Source organism: Sapajus apella, unplaced genomic scaffold (genome assembly GCF_009761245.1).
Source record: "Sapajus apella isolate SASKATOON/1434 unplaced genomic scaffold, GSC_monkey_1.0 scaffold34, whole genome shotgun sequence".
Classification (NCBI taxonomy): Eukaryota; Metazoa; Chordata; class Mammalia; order Primates; family Cebidae; genus Sapajus; species Sapajus apella.
In genome coordinates this window covers 23,314,067-23,341,671 of record NW_022436974.1, presented here as the reverse complement: position 1 = coordinate 23,341,671, position 27,605 = coordinate 23,314,067, and the positions used below count along the sequence as shown (strand labels likewise).

The 27,605-nt window shown below is 40.6% G+C and overlaps 1 protein-coding gene and 1 pseudogene across 2 annotated transcripts in view; one reads left to right on the top strand and one right to left on the bottom strand.

The window, feature by feature from the left end:
* The window catches only part of INTS4 (integrator complex subunit 4), a 124,707-nt gene that overhangs the window by 90,303 nt on the left and 6,799 nt on the right, over positions 1 to 27,605 (bottom strand). For both annotated transcript variants that reach the window (XM_032295920.1, XM_032295921.1), the window contains exons 3-4: positions 12,233 to 12,350; positions 10,036 to 10,142 (exon numbers count right to left, since the gene is read on the bottom strand). In XM_032295920.1, the coding sequence (XP_032151811.1) occupies positions 10,036 to 10,142; positions 12,233 to 12,350 (225 nt within the window). The remainder of the gene's footprint in view (positions 1 to 10,035; positions 10,143 to 12,232; positions 12,351 to 27,605) is intronic.
* LOC116563289 lies at positions 1,835 to 2,668 on the top strand (annotated as a pseudogene).

Sequence of the window (27,605 nt, the reverse complement as noted above, 5' to 3'; positions counted from 1 at the left end):
ACTCCAGCCTGGACAATAAAGGCAAAACTCTGCCTCAAAAAAAAGAAATGGGATGTTGCCATATCGCCCAGACTGGTCTCAAACTCTTGGGCTCAGGTAATCCTTGATATGGATGGTTTTTAAGGACAGATAATAATTTGGTGTCTTCTGTATACATATTCTAATGGATACCCTCTTTTAATAAGAACTTTGTTTTCCCAGAAAAATCTTTACAAATAGGAAAGAAAGCAGATGACCCTCAATTTCAGTTGTGCAAATGCTACACAAGAAAAGTGCGTTCATTCCCTGGCCAAGTCTTTGAGCTAAGTTTATTAATCTCTCAAATTAAGATTTGAGAGAAATGATTAAGGAGAGGATAAATGGGAACTTAAAAAATACCCAAAAGCATGATTTTATTCTTACTGTGATACAAAGAATACAACAGAATAACATCCTTATTTAAAAATTATTATAAAGAGACAATTTAAACTTCAAAAAATGATGAGAAGATTGTACTATAATATAGTGAATAAAACAGGAGATGAATGGAAGGAAGGAGGGAGGAAAGAGGGAAGGAGGAAGGAGGGAAAGTAGGAAGGGAATAAGGGAAGGAGGGAGGGGAGGCAAGCTCTCTTTATGGTAATAAAGTCAGGCAAGATTTAGTAACAGCTGCTAAAATGATGGGTAAAGTTTGATGAAGAACATATTTACATAATCTCAAAGTATCTCTCCACAAATTCTGTATTTTTGATTTTAATGTTTTACTATTATAGTCATAATCATATACATTTATGGGATACAATGTGATGCTTTAATATATGTATGCAATGTAGAATTATTAAGTAAAGCTAATTAACATACATCCATCAACTATCATTTTTTGTGGTGAGATATTTGAAACATTTACTTAGGTTTTGTTGTTGTTTAAGAAACAAGTTTTTCAGCTGGTGATACTTTATAAAAAAACAAACAGCCGGGCCCGGTGGCTCACATCTGTAATCTCAGCACTTTGGGAGGCGGAGGCGGGCAGATCACCTGAGGTCCAGAGTTCAAGACCAGCCTGGCCAACATGGTGAAACCCCGTCTTTTAAAAAAACAAACAAACAAACAAAAGAGACAAGGTCTTCCTCTGTCACCCAGACTGGAGTGTAGTAGCACGATCATAGCTCACATAGCTTGCAACTCCTGGGTTCAAGCAACCCTCCTGATTCAGCCTGAGACTACAGGTGCACACCACCACAGCCAGGTGCTTCCCTCCCCAGCATTTTAAGTTGGAAGGTTAGGTCACTGATTTTAGATCCTTATTCTTTTTTTTACTACAGGAACTTACAACAATAAACTTCTCTAAGCACTGCTTTAGCTGCATCATCTTCAATTTTATTCGTCTCAAAGTATTTTCTAATTTCCCTTCCGATTTCTTGACCCATTAGTTACACAGAAGTATGCTGTTTAATTTCCACATGTCTGTGGGTTTCCTAAATTTCTTTCTGTTAACTGATTTTTAATTTCACCCCATTGAGGTCAAAAAGAATACTCTGTATCTTTTCTATATAAAGAGTAAATATTTGTATATAAATTATATCTAAATTACAAAAAAAAACCTTTCAGGCACATTGTATGACAAAGTCATAAACCAAAATGGCATTTGGCAATAGAAACTGTGGTTGTAGCTATGAATCACAGATAGCCTTCATTATTGTAGTCTGAAAAAGCTTGTGACAGATCTGCCATTGCCAAACAGTTTAAATTTTTACCCTATTAAAAACCTCTATAAACCACAAGCTCCATATGCTTAAGTGGCAAAGGACATTAAAAGTTCATTCCCGGCTTGCTGTGAAGTGGGCAAGCGGCAGACATGGCACCCTCCAGGAGTCTTGCAGTTCCCCTGGCAGTCCTGGTACTGATGCTTTGGGGGTCCTCCCTGGACCCACAGGCAGCAGAGCAACGTTCACATGATCACGGACAAGAACTGGAGAGAGCTGCTGGAAGGAGACCGGATGATAGGATTTTATGCCCAGTGGTGCCCTGCTTGTCAAAAACTTCAACCAAAATGGGAAAGTTTTGCTGAATGGGGAGAAGATCTTGAGGTTAACTTTGCGAAAGTAGATGTCACAGAGCAGCCAGGACTGAGTGGACACTTTATCATAACTGCTCTTCCTACTATTTATCATTGTAAAGATGGTAACTTTAGGCACTATCAGGGTCCAAGGACTAAGAAGGACTTCATAAACTTTGTAAGTGATAGAGTGGAAGAGTATTGAGCCGGTTTCATCATGGTTTGGTCCAGGTTCTGTTCGATGAGCAGTATGTCAGCACTCTTTCAGCTATCTATGAGGATCAGCACTTGCCATAACTACTTTATTAAAAATCTTGGATTGCCAGTGTGGGGATCATATACTGTTTTTGCTTTAGCAACTCTGCTTTCCGGACTGTTACTAGGACTCTGTACGATATTTGTGGCAGATTGCCTTTGTCCTTCAAAAGGCGCAGACCACAGCAATATCCTTCAAAAAAATTATCATCAGAATCTGTGCAACCTTTGAAAAAAGTGGAGGAGGAATAAGAAGCAGATGAAGATGATGTTTCAGAAGAATAAGCTGAACATAAAGAAGGAACAAACAAAGACTTTCCACATAATGCCATAAGACAATGCTCTCTGGGTCCATCACTGGCCACAGATAAATCCTAAATGAATTTTATAGTTACCTTAATATTATGATTTTACTAAAAACGGAAGATTGATCATTTCGTTTGGTTTGAAGTGAACTGTGACTTGCTTGTATATTGCAGGGTTCAGTCTAGATTGTTTTTAAATTGAAGAGTCCACATTCAGAACATAAAAGCACTAGGTATACAAGTTTGAAATATGATTTAGGCACAGAATGGTGGTTTAAATAGTTCTCTAATTTTTCAAAAATAGTGCCAAGCAATAAGATTTATGTATATTTGTTTAATAATAACCTGTTTCAAGCCTGAGTTTTGAAAATTTACATTTCCCAAGTATTGCATTAGTAAGGTATTTAAGATTATAGAAGGCCGGGCCAGGCGTGGTGGCTCACACCTGTAATCGCAGCACTTTGGGAGGCCGAGGCGGGCAGATGACAGGGTCAAGAGATTGAGACCATCCTGGCCAACATGGTGAAACCCCATCTCTACTAAAAATACAAAAACATTAGCTGGGCATGGTGGCGCGTGCCTGTAATCCCAGCTACTCAGGAGGCTGAGGCAGGAGAATTGCCTGAACCCAGGAGGCGGAGGTTGCAGTGAGCCGAGATCGCGCCATTGCACTCCAGCCTGGGTAACAAGAGCGAAACTCCGTCTCAAAAAAAAAAAAAAAAAATTAGCTGGGCGTGGTGGCGTACCCTTGTAGTCCCAGCTACTAGGGAGGCTGACGCAGGAGAATTGCTTGAACCCAGAAGGCAGAGGTTGCAGTGAGCCGAGGTCACGCCACCACACTCCAGCCTGGCATCTGGTGACGGAGTCAAGAGATCTCTAAATTGTCTCTTAAAAAAAAAAAAAGATTATAGAAGATTATTGTGGAGAAAAATATTTCTCATTTGATATAATTTTTCTTGGTTTCACTATGTGAAAAAAAGAAGCTATTTCCCATAAATGGGAATGTTGCCCATTGTCTCAAGAAATGTGTATTTCAGTGATAATTCTGTGGTTTTAAGAGATGTATTCCAAAATTGTGTTGTATTTTTAGGCTATGCAACTAATAAAAACTGCCTCACATTAATTAATTAGTTTTATTTCTTTTTTTTTGTTTTAAGACAGGGTTTCACCATATTGGTCAGACTGGTCTCGAACTCCTGACCTCAGGTGATCCACCCGCCTTGGCCTCCCAAAGTGCTGGGATTACAGGCGTGAGCCACTGCGCCTGGCCTACAGTTTTCTACACATGTTAATACAGGATATGCTACTGATTTAGGAAGTTTTTAAGTCCATGGTTTTCTCTTGTATTTTTCTTATTTACGATGGGTTACATTTTTTATTTTTCAAATGGATGATAATTTCATGGAAATATTTTGTTTTAGTAAACAGTATTTTTTTGTTGTTTTAAACTGAAGTTTACTGAGAGATCCATCAGATTGAGCTGTCTGTTGATAATTTAAAATTTTGGCCATTCTTTTCAGATTTAACATTATTCTTGCTGAACTTAAATTTTTTTTTTTCTTGTTGGATGTGAAGGTGAACATTCCTAATTTTTGCCTAATGTGGAAAAACCTTGGTATTTTACATTTTGAAAATTCACAGAAACTTAATTTAATATAAAACAAAGTTTGCATTCTACTCAGGAAAAAGCATCTTCTTGTATATGTCTTAAATGTATTTTGTCCTTATATACAGTTCTTAATTGATTTTATAGTCTGTAATGTTTGACCTTTTAAAATCATAACATTTTAATATTTTTTAAAAGACAGACTTCATATTCTCCTGTTCTTTCCTGACTGCTAATATTGCGTCACAGGTAGAAATCAACAGGATGGAACATTTAGTATATTTTTACTTCTTAAAGAGCTAGAATATATAGTTTTCACCTTACAAGAAGGGAGAAAACCATAAATACAATGAATCAACTGACCATTATGTAGTAGACAATTTCTCTAATGTCCCCTTCTTTCTAGGCTCTGTTGCTATGTGAATCCATTAGACTTTCAGTACTATAATATACAAGTTTTCTTTAAAGTCCTTTCCTTTAGAATATAAAATATTATACCACTGAAGACTTTGGATGTGTAACCATGATGTCTTAGAAAAATATCCTAAGCACAAAATAAACTTTTCTAATCACTTAATTAAAGCTAAAGACCAGTACGATTTCTAGTTGCTTATTTGAAGATACGCTGTATTACTTTGTATTTAACAATGTTCAGATGAGTAGTTGCGTGTTCCTATACATGTACTTGATATGTGTAATCAAGAAACTGTCTTTTTTTTCTATTGAGATGGTTAAGTACAGTAATGCTCATTAATCAAGCATTTTTTTAAGTGTTCTAGTACATGTGACATTGCCAAATGTTTTATTAGAAAATATTATGTGACCAGAAGGATTCTATAGAGTAAAAAAACAAAGCAAAATAAAACAAAAAAGCACACAAAAACCTTTATATTACAGAAAACTTAAAGTATGCTGAACAGACAGGGTCTTGAAATTTCAGGAAACATATAATCTCACAGTTCTTAAAGACTGTTACTGTAGACCTCTGAGTAATTTTCAGTTGGTAACAGGCGTATAGAAACTCTTTGGGATTATTTACAAATAGTTCAGGGAGGAATAAGATATAGTAAAAGTAATATCCTGGAGAAATCTGCACCTTCCACCTGCCAAATCAATTCAGCTCTACCACAGAAGTAAAATCTGATCTGTAGAGGAAAATACAGTATTCTATCCTATAATGTGTAGATACTTAATGGTTATCAGAAAGACTGAAAAAAGTCTTAATGAAGAATTCTGGGTACATCTAACAGCTACTATTTACCAAGTACCTACTGGAGCTTTGTTGTTTCCCTGTATTCATTTAGTCCTAACGATGACTGCAAGACAGGTAAGCATTGCACATCTTTCAGGTGAGTCAGCTGAGAGGTTTGGTAGAAATAGGTAAAATCTGAATTTAATTCTTGTTCCAAATCTTGTTTTTCTTTTAGTATGGGTATATGAAATTCAGCAATCTCTTATTTTAGTCCTTTTTTGTTTGTTTGTTTGAGATGGAGTTTCACTCTTCTTGCTCAGGCTGGAGTGCAATGGTGTGATCTTGGCTCACTGCAACCTGCGCTGCCTGGGTTCAAGTGATTCTCCTGCCTCAGCCCCCTGAGTAGCTGGGATTACAGGCATGTGTCACCACGACCAGCTATGATTTTGGTCTTGAAATTTCACTCCTACCAGAATATAGCAATAAATGCCACTTAGAAATACCATAATTAGGCTGGGCGCGGTGGCTCACGTCTGTAATCCTAGCACTTTAGGAGGCCAAGCTGGGTGGATCACCTGCGGTCAAGAATTCAAGACCAGCCTGGCCATCATGGTGAAACCCCATCTTTACAAAAAAATAAAATAAAAATAAAAATAAAGAAAAAGTAAAAGAAATACCATAATTATTCGGGCTCATTAGACAAAAAAAATAAAATATACCATAATTATTCAGTATCTGCAGTCTTGCGATGTTACTATAAAGTAACTTATTGCAGTAAATGATGTTTTAGAAAGCAATTTTCTCTCCTCAGTTGTGTCCTTATTCAACCTTACACAAAAGCATAGCTCTGGACTTAATTATGATGTAATTAAAATTACTGAATGAACATTTTGGCTCATATTTTACAACACTGCAGTTCATCCCCATGGCCAATTTAAGGTACAGTTCTTACAACGTATTACTTTCGATATAGGCATTTTATTAATAAGAACTTATTTGGGTTGGTGTTCATATGAGTGGTTTTACTGAGTGACTGTATGATTCTATAAATAAAATTTTAATTGAACATTCTTGCAGATTTAGGTAAGTTGGTATTGCTTATCTAGCAACTTTTGTATTTCTGAAACCATTAAAACTAGAGTAACAATAAATTTAAGTTGGAATTTTGACAATATGTAAGTAGCAAGGTCAGATTATATGCTTGAACAGGTGTAACGTGGCCCCTTTTTCCCTATTTATTTATTTATTTATTTATTTTGAGACGGAGTCTTGCTCTGTCACCAGGCTGGAGTGCAGTAGCGCAATCTCGGCTCACTGAAACCTCCGCCTCCTGGGTTCAAGAAATTCTTCCGCCTCAAACTTCCAAGTAGCTGGGACCACAGGTGCATGCCACCACGCCCAGCTAATTTTTTGTATTTTTAGTACAGACGGGGTTTCACCATGTTGGCCAGGATGGTCTCAATGTCTTGACCTCGTGATCTGCCCAACTCGGCCTCCCAAAGTGCTGGGATTACAGGCGTGAGCCACCGTGCCAGGCCTCCTCATTTATTTTTAACTGACAGGAAACGTGTATATTTATGGGATACAATGTGATGTTTTCATCTGTGTATACATTGTAGAAAGATTCAATCAAGCTAATATATCCATCACTTCAAAAAAAAAAAAAAAAAAGTTCATTCCCATGACAGGAAATACAAATAGAGGAAAAACATATGAAAAAGAAATCTCACTAGCAGTCTTTTCAAAAAAGAGATTTCTTAAAAAATGAAGTATCATTTTCTAACTATCAAATTAACAAGTTTATTTTTATTTTTTTATTTTATTTTTGTTGTTGTTGTTGTTGCCCAGATTGGAGTGCAATGGTACAATCTCAGCTCACCGCCATCTCTACCACCTGGGTTCAAGAAATTCTCCTGCCTCAGCCTTCCAGGTAGCTGGGATTACAGGCACCCGCCACCACGCCCAGCTAATTTTGTATTTTAGTAGAGACGGGGTTTCTCCATGTTGGTCAGGCTGGTCTCAAACTCCCAACCTCAGGTGATCTCCCGCCTCAGCCTCCCACAGTGCTGGGATTACAGGTGTGAGCCACTGAGCCTGGCTTATCTTTGATTTTTAAGCATTAATACTTAATGCTAGAATGATGCAGTGAAATTAGGCACTGTCATTTACTGCTTGTGGGCATATAAATTGGAACACTTTAGAAAGCAATTTAACAAGAAGTATTAAGAGTCTTAGCTGGGTGCAGTGGTTCACACATGTAATCTCGGGCAAGACTCTTTTTAAACAACAAAACAAAGCAAATAACAGAGCCTTAAAAAAATTCCAGGCCAGGCCGGTCACGGTGGCTCAAGCCTGTAATCCCAGCACTTTGGGAGGCCGAGGCGGGTGGATCACGAGGTCAAGAGATCAAGACCATCCTGGTCAACATGGTGAAACCCCGTCTCTACGAAAAATACAAAAAATTAGCTGGGCATGGGGGTGCGTGCGTGCCTGTAATCCCAGCTACTCAGGAGGCTGAGGCAGGAGACTTGCCTGAACCCAGGGGGCGGAGGTTGTGGTGAGCCGAAATCGTGCCATTGCACTCCAGCCTGGGTAACATGAGTGAAACTCCGTCTCAAAAAAAAAAAAAAAAAAAAAAAAAAAAAAAAAAAAAAAAAAAATTCCAGGCCAGGCACAGTGGCTCATGCCTGTAATCCCAGCATATGGGGAGGCCAAGGTTAAGAGGATCGCTTGAGCCCAGGAGTTCGAGACCAGCCTAGGCAACACAGCAAGACCCCATCTCTATGCTTCTAAAAATAAAAAAAGGAAAATAAATTCTAAATGTTTTCAATTAGTAATTTAGTAATTCTACTTTTCACAATCTGTGTTTCAGGAAGAATTTTAAATACAGAAAACATAGACTAACGATATTCCCTGCAGTATTATTTCTAATTAAATAAATGGCTACAATGTAAATATTCAGTAATAGGCAAATAGGTAAAAACTATGGTTTAATTATTGGACACAGTATCACATAGCCATTACAAATTATGTTTATAAAACATATAGAAGAAAAATGCTTATGTAAGCAAAAAAGGAGCAAAATTATATGATTACAACTATGTGTTTACAGAAAAAACAATAGCAAATGATTTGCATACAGAAAAAAATCAGAAAGCCATGCATCAAAAGACTAATAATGATTATCTTTGGGTAGTAAATTATGAATGCATTTTTCTTTAGAGTTTTCAATATCTTTCCAAATTTTCTGAGTGCAAATTCTTCTAACTAAAAACATATTTAAATATATAATGATAAAAAATCTTATAGTTAAAAATATATTTAAAGCAGATTTAAGAAACAGTTGCTGCAGATATCACAACCCGCTCTCTATAACAACTCTCAGAAGCAAACTTTACAGATATGTATTTTCTCTCACAGGGGAGATGTACTTACTCTACCACACACTTAATCCCTAGTTTTTTCCATTTAAGCTTTTTTTTTTTTTTTTTTAAAGACCAAGTCTCACTCTATCATCCAGGCTAGAGTGTAGTGGCGTGATCTCCACTCACACAACCTCCGTCCTGGACTCAAGCAATTCTCCTGCCTGAACCTCCCTAATAGCTGGGATTACAGGCATGCATCACCATGCCCAGCTAATATTTTTGTATTTTTAGTAGAGATGGGGTTTCACCACGTTGGTCAGGCTGGTTTTGAACTCCTGAGGTCAAATGATCCGCTCACCTTGGCCTCCCAAAGTGCTGGGATTACAGGCGTGAGCCACCACACCCAGCCCCATTTAAGCTTTTAGTATTGTATTTGTCAAAGTGTTTTTGGTTTTATGTATGTTTGGTTTTTTAAAGATAAATAATTTTTCCTGGGTCTCTGAAATAGTTTTCTAATTTCATGAATATGATACTCTAACAATTCAAATGCATTTGTCTTTTTTATATTCTCAAAGTTATCAAAAAGATCCAAAGTAAAATCAATTCTACAAGGTTCTAGGGGTTGCTGTGCATACACAAAGAGGCTAATTAACCTCCAAATTAAATCAAAAGGCACAATTAATGTATTAATATATATATTTATTTTAAAATCAGAAAAGAACTTATATATTTTTTCCATACATTTACTTGTGTATAGTTGGTCTGTTTATTGAAGCATGATAAAAACAAAACAAATTTGGGGTCAGAAAAAACACAGATTATACCCTGGTACTGCAACCTCCTAGCTGTGCAAACTTAGACAAATCAGACTCCATAAATCTTAATTTTCACCTTTGTAAAACAGAAATAACCTGAAGCAATTACCTTTGTAAAACAGCAATTACCTGAAGGATTATGAAGACCAAATGAAAAACTGAAAACAAAGCACCATAACAAGAAGAGTGCATTATTAGGCACAATATACACAGTAACCATATACTGTAATTATTTTCATTTCTTTTGAAAGGATGAGGAAATTCAGTTTATAACAAGTTTACTTAACTTTATTCCTAATCCAACACCAACAGACAAAAAAATGAGGTAGCTCTTTAAAACCATTAAAGATCCTTAGCAGTACTCAGCTAGAGGTTTAGGATGAATGTGAGTAGATTGTACAGCTCCTACCACCTTTCCAGGAATGCAAACAAGTTCAAGAAGGAAGAGCATTATACCCTTACCTGGCAGGCCACATCAACTAATCGCATCTGGATAGCTTGATTCTCTGGTAGCTTAGTGCCAATTGCAAGCAATGTATCCAGCAGTTGAGCTAGGACTTGATGAGACTCTAGAGAGGAAGACAGAAAGTTGTCTTGTAGAATTTCAAAATGCAGTAACTATATAAACTAATTTACTTGGGTAAAAAATGTAGATTGGCTGGGTACAGTGATTCACAACTGTTATCCCAGCACTTTGAAAAGGAGAATCCCTTGAACCCAGGAGTTCAAGACCAGCCTGGACAACATAGGGAGGCTCTGTTTCTACAAAAATAAATTTTAAAAAATCAGTCAGTCATGGTGGTACGCACCCATAGTCCCAGCTACTCAGGAGACTGAGGTGGGAGGACTGCTTCAGCCTGAGAGATCAAGGCAGGAGTAAGCCATGATTGCGCCACTGCACTATAGCCTGGGCAAGAGAGCAACACCCAGAATTTAAAAAACAAAAAAGCCAGGCGCGGTGGCTCACGCCTGTAATCCCAACACTTTGGGGGGCCGAGGTGGGTGGATCACGAGGTCAAGAGATCGAGACCATCCTGGCCAACATGGTGAAACCCCGTCTCTACTAAAAATACAAAAAATTAGCTGGGCATGGTGGCACGTGCCTGTAATCCCAGCTACTCAGGAGGCTGAGGCAGGAGAATTGCCTGAACCCAGGAGGCAGAGGTTGCGGTGAGCCAAGATCGGGCCATTGCACTCCAGCCTGGGTAACAAGAGCGAAACTCCGTCTCAAAAAAAATAAATAAATAAGAAAAATAACGAAAAAGTAGACTTTTGTCAATTGGGTTCTACTGTGTGATCCTTCATGCCCTCAACTAAAAGCTAAGTTCCTAAAGGGATCATGTTTAAATGTTTGAGTTCTCCACAGGATAGAGTATAGTTCTTTATAAATAGTGTGCTCCAAAAATAGTGCTTGACTAATTCAAGAGTTTTTTCTTTCTTTTTTTTTTTTTTTTTTTAAAGAGACAGGGTTTTACCATGTTGGCTAGACTGGTCTCAAACTCCTGATCTGGTGATCTACCCTGACCTACCCGCCTGGGCCTCCAAAAGTGCTAGGATTACAGGCGTGAGCCACCGCGCCCGGCCAAGAATTTTTTCAGAGTAGGAAACAGAAAAGAAAAAAAAGTTTTCCATTGCCTACAACATAAAATCTAAATATCCTAGAAGGCATATAATGCGTATATGCTAGGCCTTCCATAATGTCTACCCTTGCCTATCTTTCTAGCTTCATCTCTTTCAGGTCTCCTTTAACTCCTTTAACACTCTTTTTTCCAACTTCTTTTAATTCCATGTCCCCCTATCTTTGCTTAGGCTAACTTCTCTATGTAGAATACCTTCCCCCACACTTGACTCCAATCTTGACCCCTCTCCACTGAATATCTAGTAATCCTTAAAATCTCACCTCTCGGCCAGGTGCGCTGGCTCAGACCTGTAATCCCAGCACTTTGGAAGGCCAAGCAAGGCAAGCGGATCGCAAGGTTAGGAGATCAAGACCCTCCTGGCCAACACAGTGAAACTCTGTCTCTACTAAAAATACAAAAATTAGCTGGGTGTGGTGGCACGTGCCTGTAGTCCCAGCTACTTGGGAGGCTGAGGCAGGAGAATCACTTGAACCCCGGAGGCAGAGGTTGCAATGAGCCAAGATCGGGACACTACGACAGAGCAAGACTCCATCTCAAAAGAAAAAAAAAGTGTCTTTATGAAATGAGTACTATATGTTCATGTATGTTCAATTACAGGTTTTAGTGTAAGCTAAAATAATCCTTTTAGAAAAGCAATAGGGTAATATATAGCAAGGGTCATTAACATGTTTGGACTTCCTGACTCCAGTCTGGAGTCAGGCTGCTCAACATATCAAAGCCCTGCCTCAGAACAAAAAAACAAACAAGCAAAAAAAAAAAAAAAAAAAAATAGGCACAACAATATCTATCTTATATCACATGTAAACTACCTCAAATATATGGTACTTGGCAAATAAATGACAGCTATTAAAGAGATAAAACAGTATTTCAACTCTTATGTAAATATATATACGTTTCATTAAATTATCCTCAAATTCCTTTTCAATAACAATCAACACAACAAAATTTTGTCCTAAATTCTACACAAAAAGAACTAAACATTTCTGCTCTGACTATAGAGCTTTTAAATTGCAACTTACTTTCATTCTGCAGGATGTTAATGGCATCATCCATAATGCAGTCTGGTGAAAATCCTGTTGTCTTCGATAATAAACCCAACAAGGATGCAATTTTCAGTCTCACAGATGGATCATTCTCCTGGAAAAAAAGATGCAATTGTCACTTTGATGTTCTACGCTTAGCTAACCAACAAACAGGAACATGGAAAACTAACATCCCAAAAGACATTCAATGATCCAAGTATTATTCTATAGCATCATTTCTGAAAAACTAATTTTCCATACTTCTAGAACGACAGCTTTCTATTTATTTATTTATTCATTCATTCATTCATTCATTCATTCATTCAGAGACAGAGTTCTACTCTGGTGCCCAGGCTGGATTGTGCACTCTTGGCTGACTGCAACCTCCACTGGAGATACAGCTTTCTCAATTGATACATTACATACAAATACTGCAAAGTAAATGAGAACTTTTTTATGCCATTCTGATGTCATTAACTTCTAATAAAAAATGCGCTGTTGGCATTAAAAGTACCTGACCTCCAATGAATAGTCATGTTAGACACAAGTCACAGCAACTTGCACCAACAACACTGGGCATACAACATTGCTGCCAGCACCACTGCTCTTGGAGTCCCTGGAAAGTGAGCTACCACTGCTATTACCAGAAAGAATCTTTCATTCTACCTGCCCCGCGCCCCCGCTTTTTTTTTTTTTTGTCTTACTCTGTCTACCAGGCCAGAATGCAGCGGCGCCATCATGGCTCTCTACAGCCTTGACCTTCTGGGCTCAAGTGAACCTCCAACCTGAGCCTCCCAAATAGCTGGGACTACAGGTGCACACTAACACATCTGGCTACTTTTGTTTAATTTTTAGTAGAGATGAACTTTTGCTCTGTTGCCCAGGCTGGTCTCAAATTCCTGCGCTCAAGCAATCCTCCTGCCTTGGCTTCCCAAAGTGTTGGGATTACAGGTGTGAGCCACTGGGCTCAGCCCTGTCTGCTTTTCTGAATCACCAGATCCTGATTAGAAGTCTGGAGAAGGCAACTATGATTGTCTGAGTTTAAGTCTTGTGCCTGGGCCCCAGCTGCAGGTGAGACTGTCAAAAAAAATAGTCTGGCTCTGTTAGCTTAGAGAGTGGGAGGTGGTCTCTAATGGGCACCAAAATCCCTGTGGTGAGAAATTTCCTCCAAAGACAAAAAGGAATGCTCTCTTGTTCACCATCTAAATAATATAGCATAATAACTGACACTAAAAAGATCAATAAATATATGAATATATCTTCAATAAATATATGTGAAATGAGAGGAAAAAAAGTACCTTGGCAGTGCTGAGAGTAAATCATCTTTCTGTACAGTAAGACAGTAAGACAAAATTACTTAAGTGTATGCACAAAGGATGAGGTGCTTTTCAAATAAGACCAACTCCTTGCCTCCTACATTCATTTTCTAAGGAGGTCACCAGGCACAATAAGGAGACCTAAAGCAGGGGAACGGGCAATAGATACGGCATCAGAAGATCTAAAATCCTGGCATGCTATGCCATGTATTATGTACATAACTTTAGAAAAGTCACTTTCTTGGGAGCTTACCTTTAGGGTGTGAGGTGACGCAGAAAGAGAAAGGGCTTTGAAATTAGCTAGATCTAGGTGTGAATCTTGTATTCACTACCCAATAGCTCTAAGCCTTATCTGTGAAATGGTGGTAATAACCTCAGAGGGCTGCTGAGAGGAAAATCACTAGCACAAAAACAGGCATATAGTAGGCAGTCAAATATCAGTTCCCTAATCTTTATTGTTTTCTTCCTTCTATTAAGTTTGGGTTAATTTGCTCTTTTTCTAGTTTTGTTTTGTTTTTTTTTAAATAATAGAGACAGGGTCTCAGTATGTTGCCAGATTGCTTTCAAACTCCTGGGCTCCTGCCTAGGTCTCCCAAAGTGCTAGGTTTACACGTGTGAGCTACCGTGTGCAGTTGTCTTCTAGTTCCTTAAGTTGTAAAGTTAATTCTTGATCTGAAATTAGTATCAGAACTGTGGGTCAAGATAGCCAATTAGTATCAGAACTGTGGGTCAAGATGGCCAGGGGGAGACCTATGTTAATTCTAGCTAAATAATTATAAGCTTGATTGGCTCACAGTACACTGTTTATACACCAAACTAAACTATATTATTGTTGCAGTTAATTAGAAATCAAGCAGCAACAGGAGGCCTATGGTAAAGACTATCCTAGAGCACAGTAACACCAGGGAACACCTCGGGGTGGTTGCAGAGCAGGGAATATTGCTCTGGTCCCACGAATACCTTCTCAACATAGACTGCATGAGGGCCTTGTAAAAAGGGCTTAGGCAAAGATCTCTGAGAAAGGAGGTGATCTCTGCTCACAATATCTGTGACAGTCTTTGCAGATGGGAGCTAGCAAGGAGGAGAATAAGCCTTGCAGGGCAGAGATCACAAAACACCTCAGGCTCTGCCTAGGTTCTCAGAATATGCAGTGATTTTAATTGCTCTATGTCCTCAATGCTCTGGAGATAAAAGCCCCTTGATGCATTGGGAGTGGTAAGACCCGGGTGGCTCCTAATCCGATATACTTCTGATGCTACCCCACCCTGATAACAATTGGTGATAAGCTCAGAGTACTTGTTTAGCATGTCTTAGAAGGATCTCAAGTGCTCTCGACATAGCTATCTTACCTACTCCTTTACCCTCCCTTTCCACACCCATAAGATCAATGAGATTGTGCACATGATAAAAGTGTTTGGAGCCCAAAGCTCGGGCCAATGTGGTTGCCACACTTGCATTGGTCCCCTGGACCCATGCTGTAACTTCTACTCTTGTGTCTCTGTCTTTATTTCATTTTCTCAATCCCCCATCACCAACAGGACTAAGGGCACCCAGGTACGGGGATGGGCTGGTTCCCAAGAAGAACATGTTAAGGATTCCAAACTAAACAACAAAAGAAACAACCCAAATCAAAACTGGGTAAAGAATTTGAATAGATATTTCTCCAAAGAAGATATACAAATGGCCAAATAAACACATGAAAAGACACTCAACATCACTAATAATTAGGGAAATGCCAATCAAAACTACAATGAGACACCATCTCAAACTTATTAAGCTGGCTACTATTAAAAACTAGAAAACAAGTGTTGGCCAGGATGTGGAGAAATTAGAACCTTTGTGCACTGCTCATGGGGATGAAAACAGCAAAGCCACTCTGGAAAACGGTATGGTGGAAGTTCCTTCCGGGCCTTTTGGCTAACATCAGGTGTAGGAAAACAGTATGGTGGTTCCTCAAAAAACTAATAATAGAATTTGATATGATCCAGCAATTCCACTTTTGGGTATATACTCAAAAAACTGAAAGCAGGGTCTTGACGAAATATATGTACAAATATGTTCATAACAGCATTATTAACAATTGCTAAAATATGGAAGCAACACAAGTATCCATTGGCAAATGAATAGATTATAAACAAAATATGGTATATACACACAATGGAATATTTAGCCTTAAAAAAGAAAGAAGTTCTGACATAGCCTATGACATGATTAAACCTAGAGGATATTATGCTAAGTGAAAAAGCCAGGCACAAAAAGACAACTACATAATTCCACTTATATTGAAGAGGGAGACCCAGGCATCTCAGATCAACTTCCCCTTTTCATTCCTAAGACTGTAAACTTCCCCTTTTCATTCCTAAGACTGTAAACTTCCCTTTTTCATTCCAAAGACTGTAAACTGAGACCCTTTTCATATGTAATTCCTAAGACTGAAAACCTTTTCATATGTAATTCCTAAGACCGTAAACTGAAACCCTTTCATATGTAATTCCTAAGACTGTAAACTGAGACCCTTTTCATATGTTAAGCTATAAACCTAAGATTCTTCCACATGTAACATCTAAAGTATAAGCCTATGTAAAGAAGGAACCTTCCTTTGTTAGGTGAGCTTGGCTATTAGGCAAATATGCCACCTGGCTCCCGGCCGAATAAACTCCTTCCTCCAATATTCGGTGTCCGAGAGATCCGTTTCCCGCGGCAGCTCCTGCTACATTTTGGTGCGTTGGCCGGGAAGCGAGTCTCGGATAGCAGATGGCAGGGAAAAAGTCTCTTAGGTGGTTTGCCTAGCCCTGTGGAGCATCCCTGCGGGGGCACTCCTGCTCCCTGGGGTGACGCATCCTGAGAGCGCTCCTGGGCAGGTATTTGCCCGGTGGAAAAGCCTCGCCAGAGCGGAGCAGGGAGGTCCTGCAGTGCGGATCCACCCAGTGGCTGAACACCGAGGAGGAACGAGCATTTGGGGAAGTCTGGCTCAATGAATTTGGTAAGATTGTACCTGGGAAAGTAGCCCACCCTGTTTTGGGTGGAAGCGTGGCCTGATCACCACAGGTACCAGATCGGCATGTTGGAAGCTCTCTGTTGAACTGGAAGGAGAGCACTTGGATGTGTGTCTGTGTGTGGATGTGTGTCTGTGTCACCGAGCAATTTGGTAAGATTGTACCCGGGAAAGTAGCCCACCTCGTTTTGGGTGGAAGCATGGCCTGATCACCCACGAGTGCCAGATCGGCACGTTGGAAGGTAGCTCTCTGTTGAACTGGAAGGAGAGCATTCGGATGTGTGTCTGTGTGTGGATATGTGTCTGTGTCGTCGTACATGGGAAAGTTGCCCACTCCATTTTGGGTGGAAGTGTGGCCTGATCACCCACAGGTGCCAGATCAGCACATTGGAAGGTAGCTCTCTGTAACCTTGGAAGCTTTTGCTTATGGTTTTGAATTGGAAGGACAGCAATCGGTTGTGTGTCTGTATGTGGATGTGTGTCTGTGTGTAGATGTGTCCAGCCAGACTCATCAGTCGTAAAAGGTATTGGGCCCATTAGGAAGGGCCCCATGCATCAAGTAATTTGTAAGAATTAGAGACAGCCACATAAGGCTGTGTGAAGAAGCCTCTGGGCGTTGTAAAAGGATTGAAGTGAATGTAAATCGGAGAGTGCTCTGTGCTGTCTTGCTAGTCGGGAACTGCTGTGAGTGAACTAACACTCTCCTAAGTGTGGGAACTGTTTCTTTGAATTGTTAATATGGATCACTCCCGGCCGGACGCGGTGGTTCACGCCTGTAATCCCAGCTCTTTGGGAGGCTGAGGCGGGCAGATCATGAGGTCAAGAGATCAACGCCATCCTAGCCAATATGGTGAAACCCCCATCTCTACTAAAAATACAAAAAAAATTAGCTGGGCATGGTGGCATGCACCTGTAGTCCCAGCTACTCGGGAGGCTGAGGCAGGAGAATTGCTTGAACTCAGGAGGCAGAGGTTGCAGTGAGCTGAGGTCGTGCTGCTGCACTCCAGCCTGGCGCCTGGTGACGGAGTGAGACTCTGTCTCAAAAAAAAACAAAAAAAAAAAAAAATGGATCACTCCCATAGCAAGCCCACCCCTTTAGAAACCATACTGAAAAATTTCAAGAAGGAATTTAGTGGGAATTATAAAGTAACTATGACACCAGAGAAATTAAGGGTTTTATGTAGGGAAGATTGGCCAACATTTAGGGTGGGTTGGCCCCCAGAGGGGACCCTAGACAAGCCCCTTATCTCCAAAGTAAGGCATGAGGTTATATACGGGCGAGCCAGAACACCTCGATCAATTCCCATACATAGACTCGTGGTTGCAGTTAGCGTTAAACCCTCCGAAGTGGCTAAGAGAGCAAGCAGCGACTGTTTTAGTAGACAAGGGATAGACTGCTAGAAACCACCATCCCCCTCGCCGCCGAGAAACGCGGACTCCCAAGTCCAGGCAAATTCAGTGGCAGACACAGGCAGGATTTGCATGTATGAATACTTCAGTTATTGGAAGTAGCTAACCAGGCATTTGTAAACCAAGAGGCGGTAAGCCAGAGGAAAAATCACAGGGAAAGGGAACATCAGGCTCAATGGAAGGCTGACTTGATAGCTGCTGCTAAGAGAGGAACGCCCCTAAGAGCATGGAAAAAGGGAGGTTCCTGGAAAGCCCCACAGTCTGCCCGCCTGTGCCTGCAACGCGATCAGTGTGCATTTTGTCAAGAAGTAGGACATTGGAAAAAAATGCCCACAGTTAATGGGAGAACAGGGCGAATCTAAGCACGAGGATCCAGATAAAAAGTGAAGGGGCTCTGTTCAATCTAATGGAAGGGCCACTGGACTAAAGAGAAGAGGGCCGGACTCATATGCCCCCAAAAAGCCCACAGTCTGGACAACAGCCCTGTAACCCCCCATGGAAAAAAAGAGAACCAATATTGATAGAGCTATTAAGGTGTTAAGAGAACAGACTTTCTTGTACTTAATGGACTGCCCCTGCCCCCCTTCTCCAGCAAAACCTGTTGTGTAAATCAAGGGCCACTATCCCATCCAAAAAGGAGACTCCCTGCAGCTAAAAATGCGTTAGGCAGGGGTCACCCAGGCTCTCATTGTCCCTTGGGAAGGAGGGCAGAGCCTTCCTAGCCAGAAGCAGAAGACTGATATTATCACCCAGGCCCATGCAGGGCTTGCGTGGCTTTGCACCCAACTCATACACGCAGTTGGGATTATTGCCAGCAGGGGATAGTTAGTTCACTTAATTGGACTTAAAGAACACCTCCTTAGCACTGAATGGGTCTCAGAGGGTCAAAAACTATTTGCATTTCAATGGCAGAAACCCAGAAGCAGGTGTCACCACTCAATACACCTGGACCCAGCTTCCCAGGGGCTCAAAAACTCTCTCATCATCCTTGGGGAGGCATAAACCCATGACCGCCCCCCAGAAGCTTCTTGCTTGCATGCTGCCCCCGTATGCTGATAACCTTCTATTGGGACACCATACTGCAGTCGGGTGCACAAACAAATGCCTTACTTCGGCACCTGGAGGACTGTGGGTATAAAGTTTCTAAAAGGAAAGCCAGATTTGCCAAACAGCAAATGCAGTATCTGAGGTTTACCATCTGGAAGGGGGAACCATCTAGAAGCAGAGAGGGAGCAAGCCGCTTGCAAAGTGACAGAACCTGAGACTAAAAGGCAGGCTCAAGAGCTCCTAGGAGCGGTGGGTTTTGTAAATTGTGGATTTCCAAACTTGGCAGTACTAGCCAAACCCCTCTATGATGTGACAAAGGGGAGAGACAAGGAGCCCTTTGAATGGGGATCCCAGTAGCATCAGGCCTATCAGGAACTGGAAACAAAAATGTCAGCTCCAGCTTTTGGGGCTGCCTGATTTAACAAAGCCCTTCACATTATATGTGGCAGAAAAAGTGGCAGTTGGGGTCCTAGTCCAAACAGTAGGACCTTGGCCCAGGCCTGTAGCTTACCTCTCTAAGCAGCTGGATGGAGTTTCCAAAGGATGGCCCCCATGCTTAAGGGCCCTGGCAGCAACTGCTCTGCTGGCACAAGAAGCAGATAAGCTAACTCTGGGACAGAGCCTAAATATCAAGGCACCTCACGCAGTAGTGACTCTAATGAATACCAGAGGGCACCACTGGTTATCAGATGTTAGGCTGACCAAATACCAGGGCCTGCTATGTGAAAATCCCCGCATCACCATTGAAGTCTGCAATACCTTAAACCCCGCCACTTTGCTCCCAATGTCGGAGGGTGCCGTTGAACACAACTGTGTTGAAGTCCTGGACACAGTCTATTCCAGCAGGCCTGAAATTCGGGATCAGCCATGGACAGTAGCAGACTAGGAGTTGTATGTGGATGGGAGCAGTTTTGTCAATCCACGAGGGGAAAGATGTGCAGGCTACGCCGTGGTAACTCTGGACACTGTAATGGAGGCCAAATCCCTGCCTCAGGGCACCTCAGCTCAGAAGGCTGAACTCATTGTTTAACTCAAGCCCTAGAGCTGAGTAAAGATAAGCCGGAGCATGAGGAGATTCATCATAGGACTTGTTCTTCTTAATATTTGGACTTGCACAGTAGGAACATTAACTAATTTTGAAGAATGCCCTCAGTATGTACACCAGGTAGAACGTAAAATTTACTGTCATTCTTTTGTCCTGCAGTTCTTACGAATGTACGGGGACACAGAAGGGAACCTATTTATATAATGGTACTCAATATAAGGTGTGTAATCCATGAGATGGACAGGTAGCTGTGTCATAGGCATCGTTAAGCCTGCTTTCTTCCTATTATCTGTTAAGATAGGTGAGCTATTAGGGCATTCAGTTTACTCCACTAGGGAGAAGAGAGACCTAAAACTAGGGAATTGGACAGATGATGAGTGGCCACCGGAGAGAATTACTGAGTACTATGCGCTGGCCACATGAGCTGAGGATGGCTCATGGGGATACCGGACCCCTATTTACATGCTCAACCAGATCATCCAGTTGCAGGCTGTTTTGGAAATACTAATGAAACGGGCAAAGTTCTGTCCCTTTTGGCCCAACAAGAAACTCAAATGAGAAATGCGATTTATCAGAACAGACTGGCCCTAGATTATTTGCTAGCAGTCGAAGGAGGAGTCTGGGGAAAATTCAGTCTAAGCAACTGCTGTCTGCACATAGATGACCAGGGGCAAGCAATAGAGGATACTGTACATGACATGACCAAACTGACACACGTGCCTGTACAGGTGTGGCACGGATTTAACCCTGAGTCCTTGTTTGAAGGTTGGTTCTCATCCTTGGGAAGATTCAAAACCCTCATCATAAGTGTTCTGATAATAATAGGTGTTTGTTTACTGCTCCCTTGTCTACTCCCCTGTTCCTTCAGATGATTAGGGGATTCATCACTACCGCAGTTAGCCAAAAAGTGACATCACAAGTGTATTATATGAAACATTATCAGTCTGTTTCTTCAGAAAATCTGGAAAGTGAGAATGAAAGTGAGACCTCTCACTAATATTATAAAGTGGTGAGGGTCTCAAAGGGGGGGATGAAGAGGGAGATCCAGGCATCTCAGATCAACTTCCCCTTTTCATTCCTAAGACTGTAAACTTCCCCTTTTCATTCCTAAGACTGTAAACTGAGACCCTTTTCATATGTAATTCCTAAGACTGTAAACTGAAACCCTTTTCATATGTAATTCCTAAGACTGTAAACTGAGACTCTTTTCATATGTTAAGCTATAAACCTAAAATTCTTCCACGTGTAACATCTAAAGTATAAGCCTATATAAAGAAGGAACCTTCCTTTGTTAGGTGAGCTTGGCTATTAGGCAAATATGCCACCTGGCTCCCGGCCGAATAAACTCCTTCCTCCAATATTCGGTATCCGAAAGATATGTTTCCCGCGGCTGCTTCTGCTACAATATGAGGTACTTAGAGTAGTTAAAATCATGGAGACAAAATGTAGAATGAGGCCGGGCACAGTGGCTCACGCCTGTAATTCCAGCACTTTTGGAGGCCGAGGCAGGCAGATCACCTGAGATTTGGAAGTTTGAAAACAGACTGGCCAACATGGCAAAACTGTCTCTACTAAAAATATTAAAAAATTGGCTGGTCCAAAGGTAGTGAGTTATCTCAACTGATTGTTCACAGTCAGTTACAGGTTGAACTCCTTGTTCTGCTCTTTCCCCCCTTCTCACTGCTGCACTTGACTAGTCTAAAATAATAATAATAAAAGAAAAAAATACAAAAAATTAGCCAGTCGTGGTGGTGCACGACTATAGTCCCAGCTACTCGGGAGGCTGAGACAGGAGAATCACTTGAATCTGGGAGACAGGGGTTGCAGTGAGCTGAGATCATACCACTGCATTCCAGCCTGGAAAAGAGAGTGAGACTCCATCTCAAAAAAAAAAAAAAAAAAATGTAGAATGGTGGTTGCCAGGGGCTGGAGGGATGGGAGAATAGAGGATTATTGTTTAATAGGGAAAGAGTTTCAGTTTTACAAGATGAAAAAAGTTCTGGAGATGGATGGTGCTGATGGCTGCATAACAATATGAATGTGCTTAATATGTATCAACTGCACACTTCAAATCATTATAATAAATCTTTATTGTTACCACAATTAAAAAATGATTAGCTAAGCATGGTGGCACACAGCTCTAGTTCTAGCTACTTGAGAGTCTGAGGTAAGAGGATTGCATAAGGCTGGGAGGTAGAGGTTTCAGTGAGCCATGATCACATCACTGCACCCGAGCCTAGGCAACAGAGTGAGACCATGTTAGAAAAAAAAAGAGGCTGGGCACATTGGCTCATGCCTGTAATCCCAGCACTTTGGGAGGCCAAGGTGGGTGGATCACCTGAGGTCAGGAGTTCGAGACCAGCCAGACCAACATGGCAAAACCTCATCTCTACTAAAAATACAAAAATTAGCCAGGCGTGGTGGTGGGGTGCCTGTAATCCCAGTTACTTGGGAGACTGAGGCAGAAGAACGCCTTGAACCGGGAGGTGGAGGTTGCAGCGAGCCGAGATTGTGTCACTGCACTCCAGCCTGGGCGACAGTGTGAGACTCTGTCTCCCCCCCCCAAAAAAAAAACTGTCCTGGTTCAGGCTTTCAACACCTTTCTCCAAACTTGCAGTCTTCTAATTGGTCACTCTAACTCCAGTCATCCAATTCCTTTATCCTCCATACTTCCCCTCAGTGACATTTCTAAAACAAAAACTGATAAGGTAGAATACAAGGCCCTTTAGAATCAGATCCCTTGGAAACCTTCTAGTCTCATCACTTGATGAGCTCTCAACCTAAAATCTATACCAGCCAAACTAGTTGCATTTCTTCCAATGTAAGAGCCTGTTGCATCTCTATGCCCACATTCACAGCTGCTCACAACTAAAATGTCTTTCCCTCTGTTTTCCAACTGGCCAAAATCTATTTTTAAGACTCTTCCCTGCTGAGAGAGATCCAAGATGGCTGATTACCAGCAGCTTGGGATTGTACCTCCCAGTGAAAGCGCAGAGAAGGAGGGGACGCCACACTTTCAGATGAATTTTTGTTGCTCACACACCAGGAGATTCCCAGCAGAGGAGCCCCACGGGTCGCCAGCGCTACTCTTGTGGCCAGTGAGGCGGTTTTGCCACTGCCTTGGTGCGGCGGTTCTTGGTGCAGAGTCAGAAAAGCACCATCAATCATAACACCGCCGTTTTGGCCGGTGCAGTGGGTTGCTCAGATTTTAGTGCTGGGAATCAACAAGTTGGACGTCCACTCAGAAACCCAATTATAAAGATGGTAATTATAAAGACCACAGACGGATAAATCTATAAAGAAGGGAAGAAAACAGCCTAAAAAGGCTGAGAATATCCAAAATCAGAACGCCTCTCCCTCTACAGGGGATCACAGTTCCTCATCAGCAACGGAACAAGGCCTGATGGAGAATGAGTGTGTTCCATTAACAGAAGCAGGCTTCAAAAGGTGGATGATAAGAAACTTCTGTGAATTAAAAGAACTTGTTCTAACCCAATGCAAAGAAACCAAGAACTTTGAAAAAAGGTTTGAGGAAATGTTAACAAGAATACACAATTTAGAGAGGAATATAAGTGAATTAATGGAGCTGAAAAACACAACACAAGAACTTCGTGAACTATGCACAAGTTTTAACAGCCGAATTGATCATGCAGAAGAAAAGATATCAGAAGTCGAAGACCAACTTAATGAAATAAAACGAAAAGACAAGATTAGAGAAAAAAGGATAAAAAGGAACGAGCAAAGTCTCCAAGAAATATGGGACTATGTGAAAAGACCTAATCTACGTTTGATAGGTGTACCTGAATGTGACGAAGAGAAATCAATCCAAGCTGGAAAATACGCTTCAGGATATTATTCAGGAGAACTTTCCCAACCTAGCAAGGCAGGCCAATATTCAACTCCAGGTAATACAGAGAACACCACAAAGATATTCCTCAAGAAGACCAACCTCATGGCACATAATCGCCAGATTCACCAGGGTTGAAATGAAGGAGAAAATACTGAGGGCAGCCAGAGAGAAAGGTCAGGTTACCCATAAAGGGAAGCCTATCAGACTCACAGCAGATCTCTCAGCAGAAACCCTACAAGCTAGAAGAGAGTGGGGGCCAATATTCAACATCCTTAAAGAAAAGAATTTTCAACCCAGAATTTTACATCCAGCCAAACTAAGCTTCATAAGCAAAGGAAAAATAAAATATTTTGTGAACAAGCAAGCACTCAGAGATTTCATCACCACCAGGCCTGCTTTACAAGAGCTTCTTAAAGAACCACTACACATAGAAAGGAACAACCAGTATCAGCCTTTCTAAAAAATACCAAAAAGTAAAGAGCATCAACATAATCACGAATTTATACATCAACTAATAGGCAAAACAGAAGCTAACATTAAACGGCAGTATTAAACTCGCATATATTATTATTAATTCTAAACTTAAATCGACTAAATCCCCCAATCCAAAGACACAGACAGGCAAAAAAAGCCAAAAACCATGGGCATGCTGCATCCAGGCCCATCTCACATGCAAGGATACACAAAGACTAAAAACAAAGGGATGGAGAAAGATTTACCAACCAAATGGAGAGCAAAAATAAATAAATAAATAAAAAGCAGGAGTTGCTTTAAAGCAACAAAGATCAAAAGAAGCAAAGAAGAATACTGCATAATGATAAAAGGATCAATGCAACAAGAAGAGCTAAAGATCCTAAATATATACGCACCCAATACAGTAATACCCAGATATATAAGACTTATAAAGAGACTTAGACTCCTATACAATAATAGTGGGAGAATTCAACATCAATATTAGATCAATGAGACATAAAATTAACAACGATATCCAGGATTTGAACTCAGATCCGGAACAAGTAAACTTAATTAACATTTATAGAACTCTCTACTTTAAATACACAAAATATACACTCTTATCAGTGCCACATCACATCTATTTATAGGTTTCAATGAAATATTGGTTGGCTGCTTGTTTGTTATTTTCTTCTCTCATTTTTTTTTTCATGTCTCTATTATTAAGCACAATTATAGGCATACCCATTTTTAGACTGCATTCTAGTCCGGGCAATAAAGCAACACCCCCGTTCTCTCTCCCTCTTCCTCTTTCTCTTTCTTCCTCTCCTTTATTCTTTTTTTTTTTTTTGCTTTCAGAATGTTGAGTGCATTCATAATGGATGGTTCTTCATTACTTACAAAAAAAAAAAAAAAAAAAAAGCTACTGTGCTTCAAAGAAGGCCACCCAGAAAGCGAAAAGATAACCCCACAGAATGAGAGGAAGTTTTTGCAAAAAAAAAAAAAAAAACAAAAAAAACAAAGATTCTTCCCAAACATCGCTACCACTCTATAATGCATTTATTTCTGGATCCCTGCTTCCAATAATTGATCATTCCCTTCTTCGAGGCCATAACATAACCTGCCCCAGATTTCAGAAGACCTGAAACACTATGTTGTTACTATTCATTTCATATTTACTCAAGACTCAGATCAGGGATTACATCATATACATCGCTATTACCAACATGAAGCACAAGGCCTGGCACAGGCTGAGTATTCAGACATGCTGAGCAAATGAAAAAATGAGCAAATGAATAACTTTAGCACTTACTATCTCCATACTACATATATGGTCTGCTGACTACACTGCTAGTCCCTAAAGGACAAGGAACATGTCTCACAGCTCTGCATCCTCCACAGCAACTAGCACAGTAGCAGAAGTGAAGAATCCCTTGTGATATAAGTTCAGAGACTACTGCCTGATCATAAACACACACACACAAAAAAAAAAAAAAAAATGTAGGAAAAAGCAGAAGCCAGGGTAGTTTTATCCACGAAAATGTTAATACAAGATATCACATTTCTGGATAGAACAGAAGAAAGGGTAAAAAACACCATGGTCACCAATCTAGAACTGGATCCATCTGGCATCCCTCTTCATTTCCTTTGGAGCTAGAGGTCGCTTGATTAATGCAAGCAGCATGGACTGGTTAAAGTGCTTGAGATCTGACATCAAAACACCTGAGTTCAATTTTTATTTTAGACATGACAATAGATTATGATTATGTTTTTAAAAAGAGTCAACTGGGTGCCATCACTTTGGGAGGCTAAGGCAGGTGGATCATGAGGTCAAGAGTTCAAGACCAGCCTGGCCAAGATGGTGAAACCCTGTCTCTACTAAAAATACAAAAAGCCGGGCATGGTGACAGGCACCTGTAATCCCAGCTACTTGAGAGGCTGAGGCAGAGAACTGCTTGAACCCGGGAGGCGGAGGTTGCAGTGAGCCAAGATCACACCACTGCACTCCAGTCTGGGTGACAGAGCAAGACTCCTAAAAAAAAAAAAAAAAAAAAAAAGTCTTCACCATTTAAAGATATTAATTTATGATTAAAATAATATGATACAAGGAATTTATTTTCATAAGAATCTGGTGGAGAAGGTAAGGGTGAAGAAGTGGAAGTGGATTGGGGAAGAGGGAAAATGAAACAAGTTTGGCCACAAAATGATAACTTTTGAAGCCAGGTAATGGGCACATGGGAATTAAACTATTCTCTCTACTTGCATAGTATATATTTGAAATGTTCCATAACAAAAGGTTTAAAAAAAAAATCCAAGTTCAAATCCATACTTTCCATTTACTACTGGATGACCTTGAATACTAAACTGCTCTAAGCTTAGAGTTCCATATCTGGAATTTAGAGATAACAATGGTACTGTCACCAGGATTAAATAAAATATTACATGTGGAAAGTGCAAATGTTAACTGCTTTTAGAAGTATTATTATAGATAATTATTGATAATAGAGCTTTAATATCATAATAATGGTAGATATTGCTAAGAAAAAGACTAACTGAAAATAGATCACTGAGAGATTGAAAACTTCTTGAGAAATCCTGATTTTGGCCACATGCAGTGGCTCACACCTATAACTCCAACCCTTTGGGAGGGCCAGAGGGTTGCCTGAACTCAGGAATTCGAGACCAGCCTGGGCAACACAGTGAGACTCCATCTCTACAAAAATTAAAAAAGAAAAAATTAGCTGGGAGTGGTAGCATGCACCTGTAGTCCCATCTACTCAGGAGGCTGAGGTGGGAGGATGGCTTGAGCCTGGGAGTCCAGACTGCAGTCAGCAGTGATCATGCCATTGCACTCTAGCCTGGGCAACAGAGCAACAGTCTCAAAAAAAAAAAAAAAAAAGATGCCAGGCACAGTGATTCATGGTTCATGCCTGTAATCCCAGCACTCTGGGAGGCTGAGGAAGGTAGATCACTTGAGCCCAGGAGTTTCAGACTAGCCGTGGCAACATGGTAAAACCCCATCTCTCTTTTTTCTTTTTTTTTAAAGGAGGCAAAGGGTAGGGAAAGAAAAAGGGAGCAAAAGGGTGGCAGAATCCCATCTCTATGAAAAATCCAAAAATTAGCCAGTCTCATAACACAGTCTCTAGATATATAGATAAGATTTTTTAAAGAAAAGAAAGAACAACCAAAAAAAGCCTGATTTTATTCATGTAAAACATAAGTGAAACATTTATAATACCCCTTCAACATTCCAA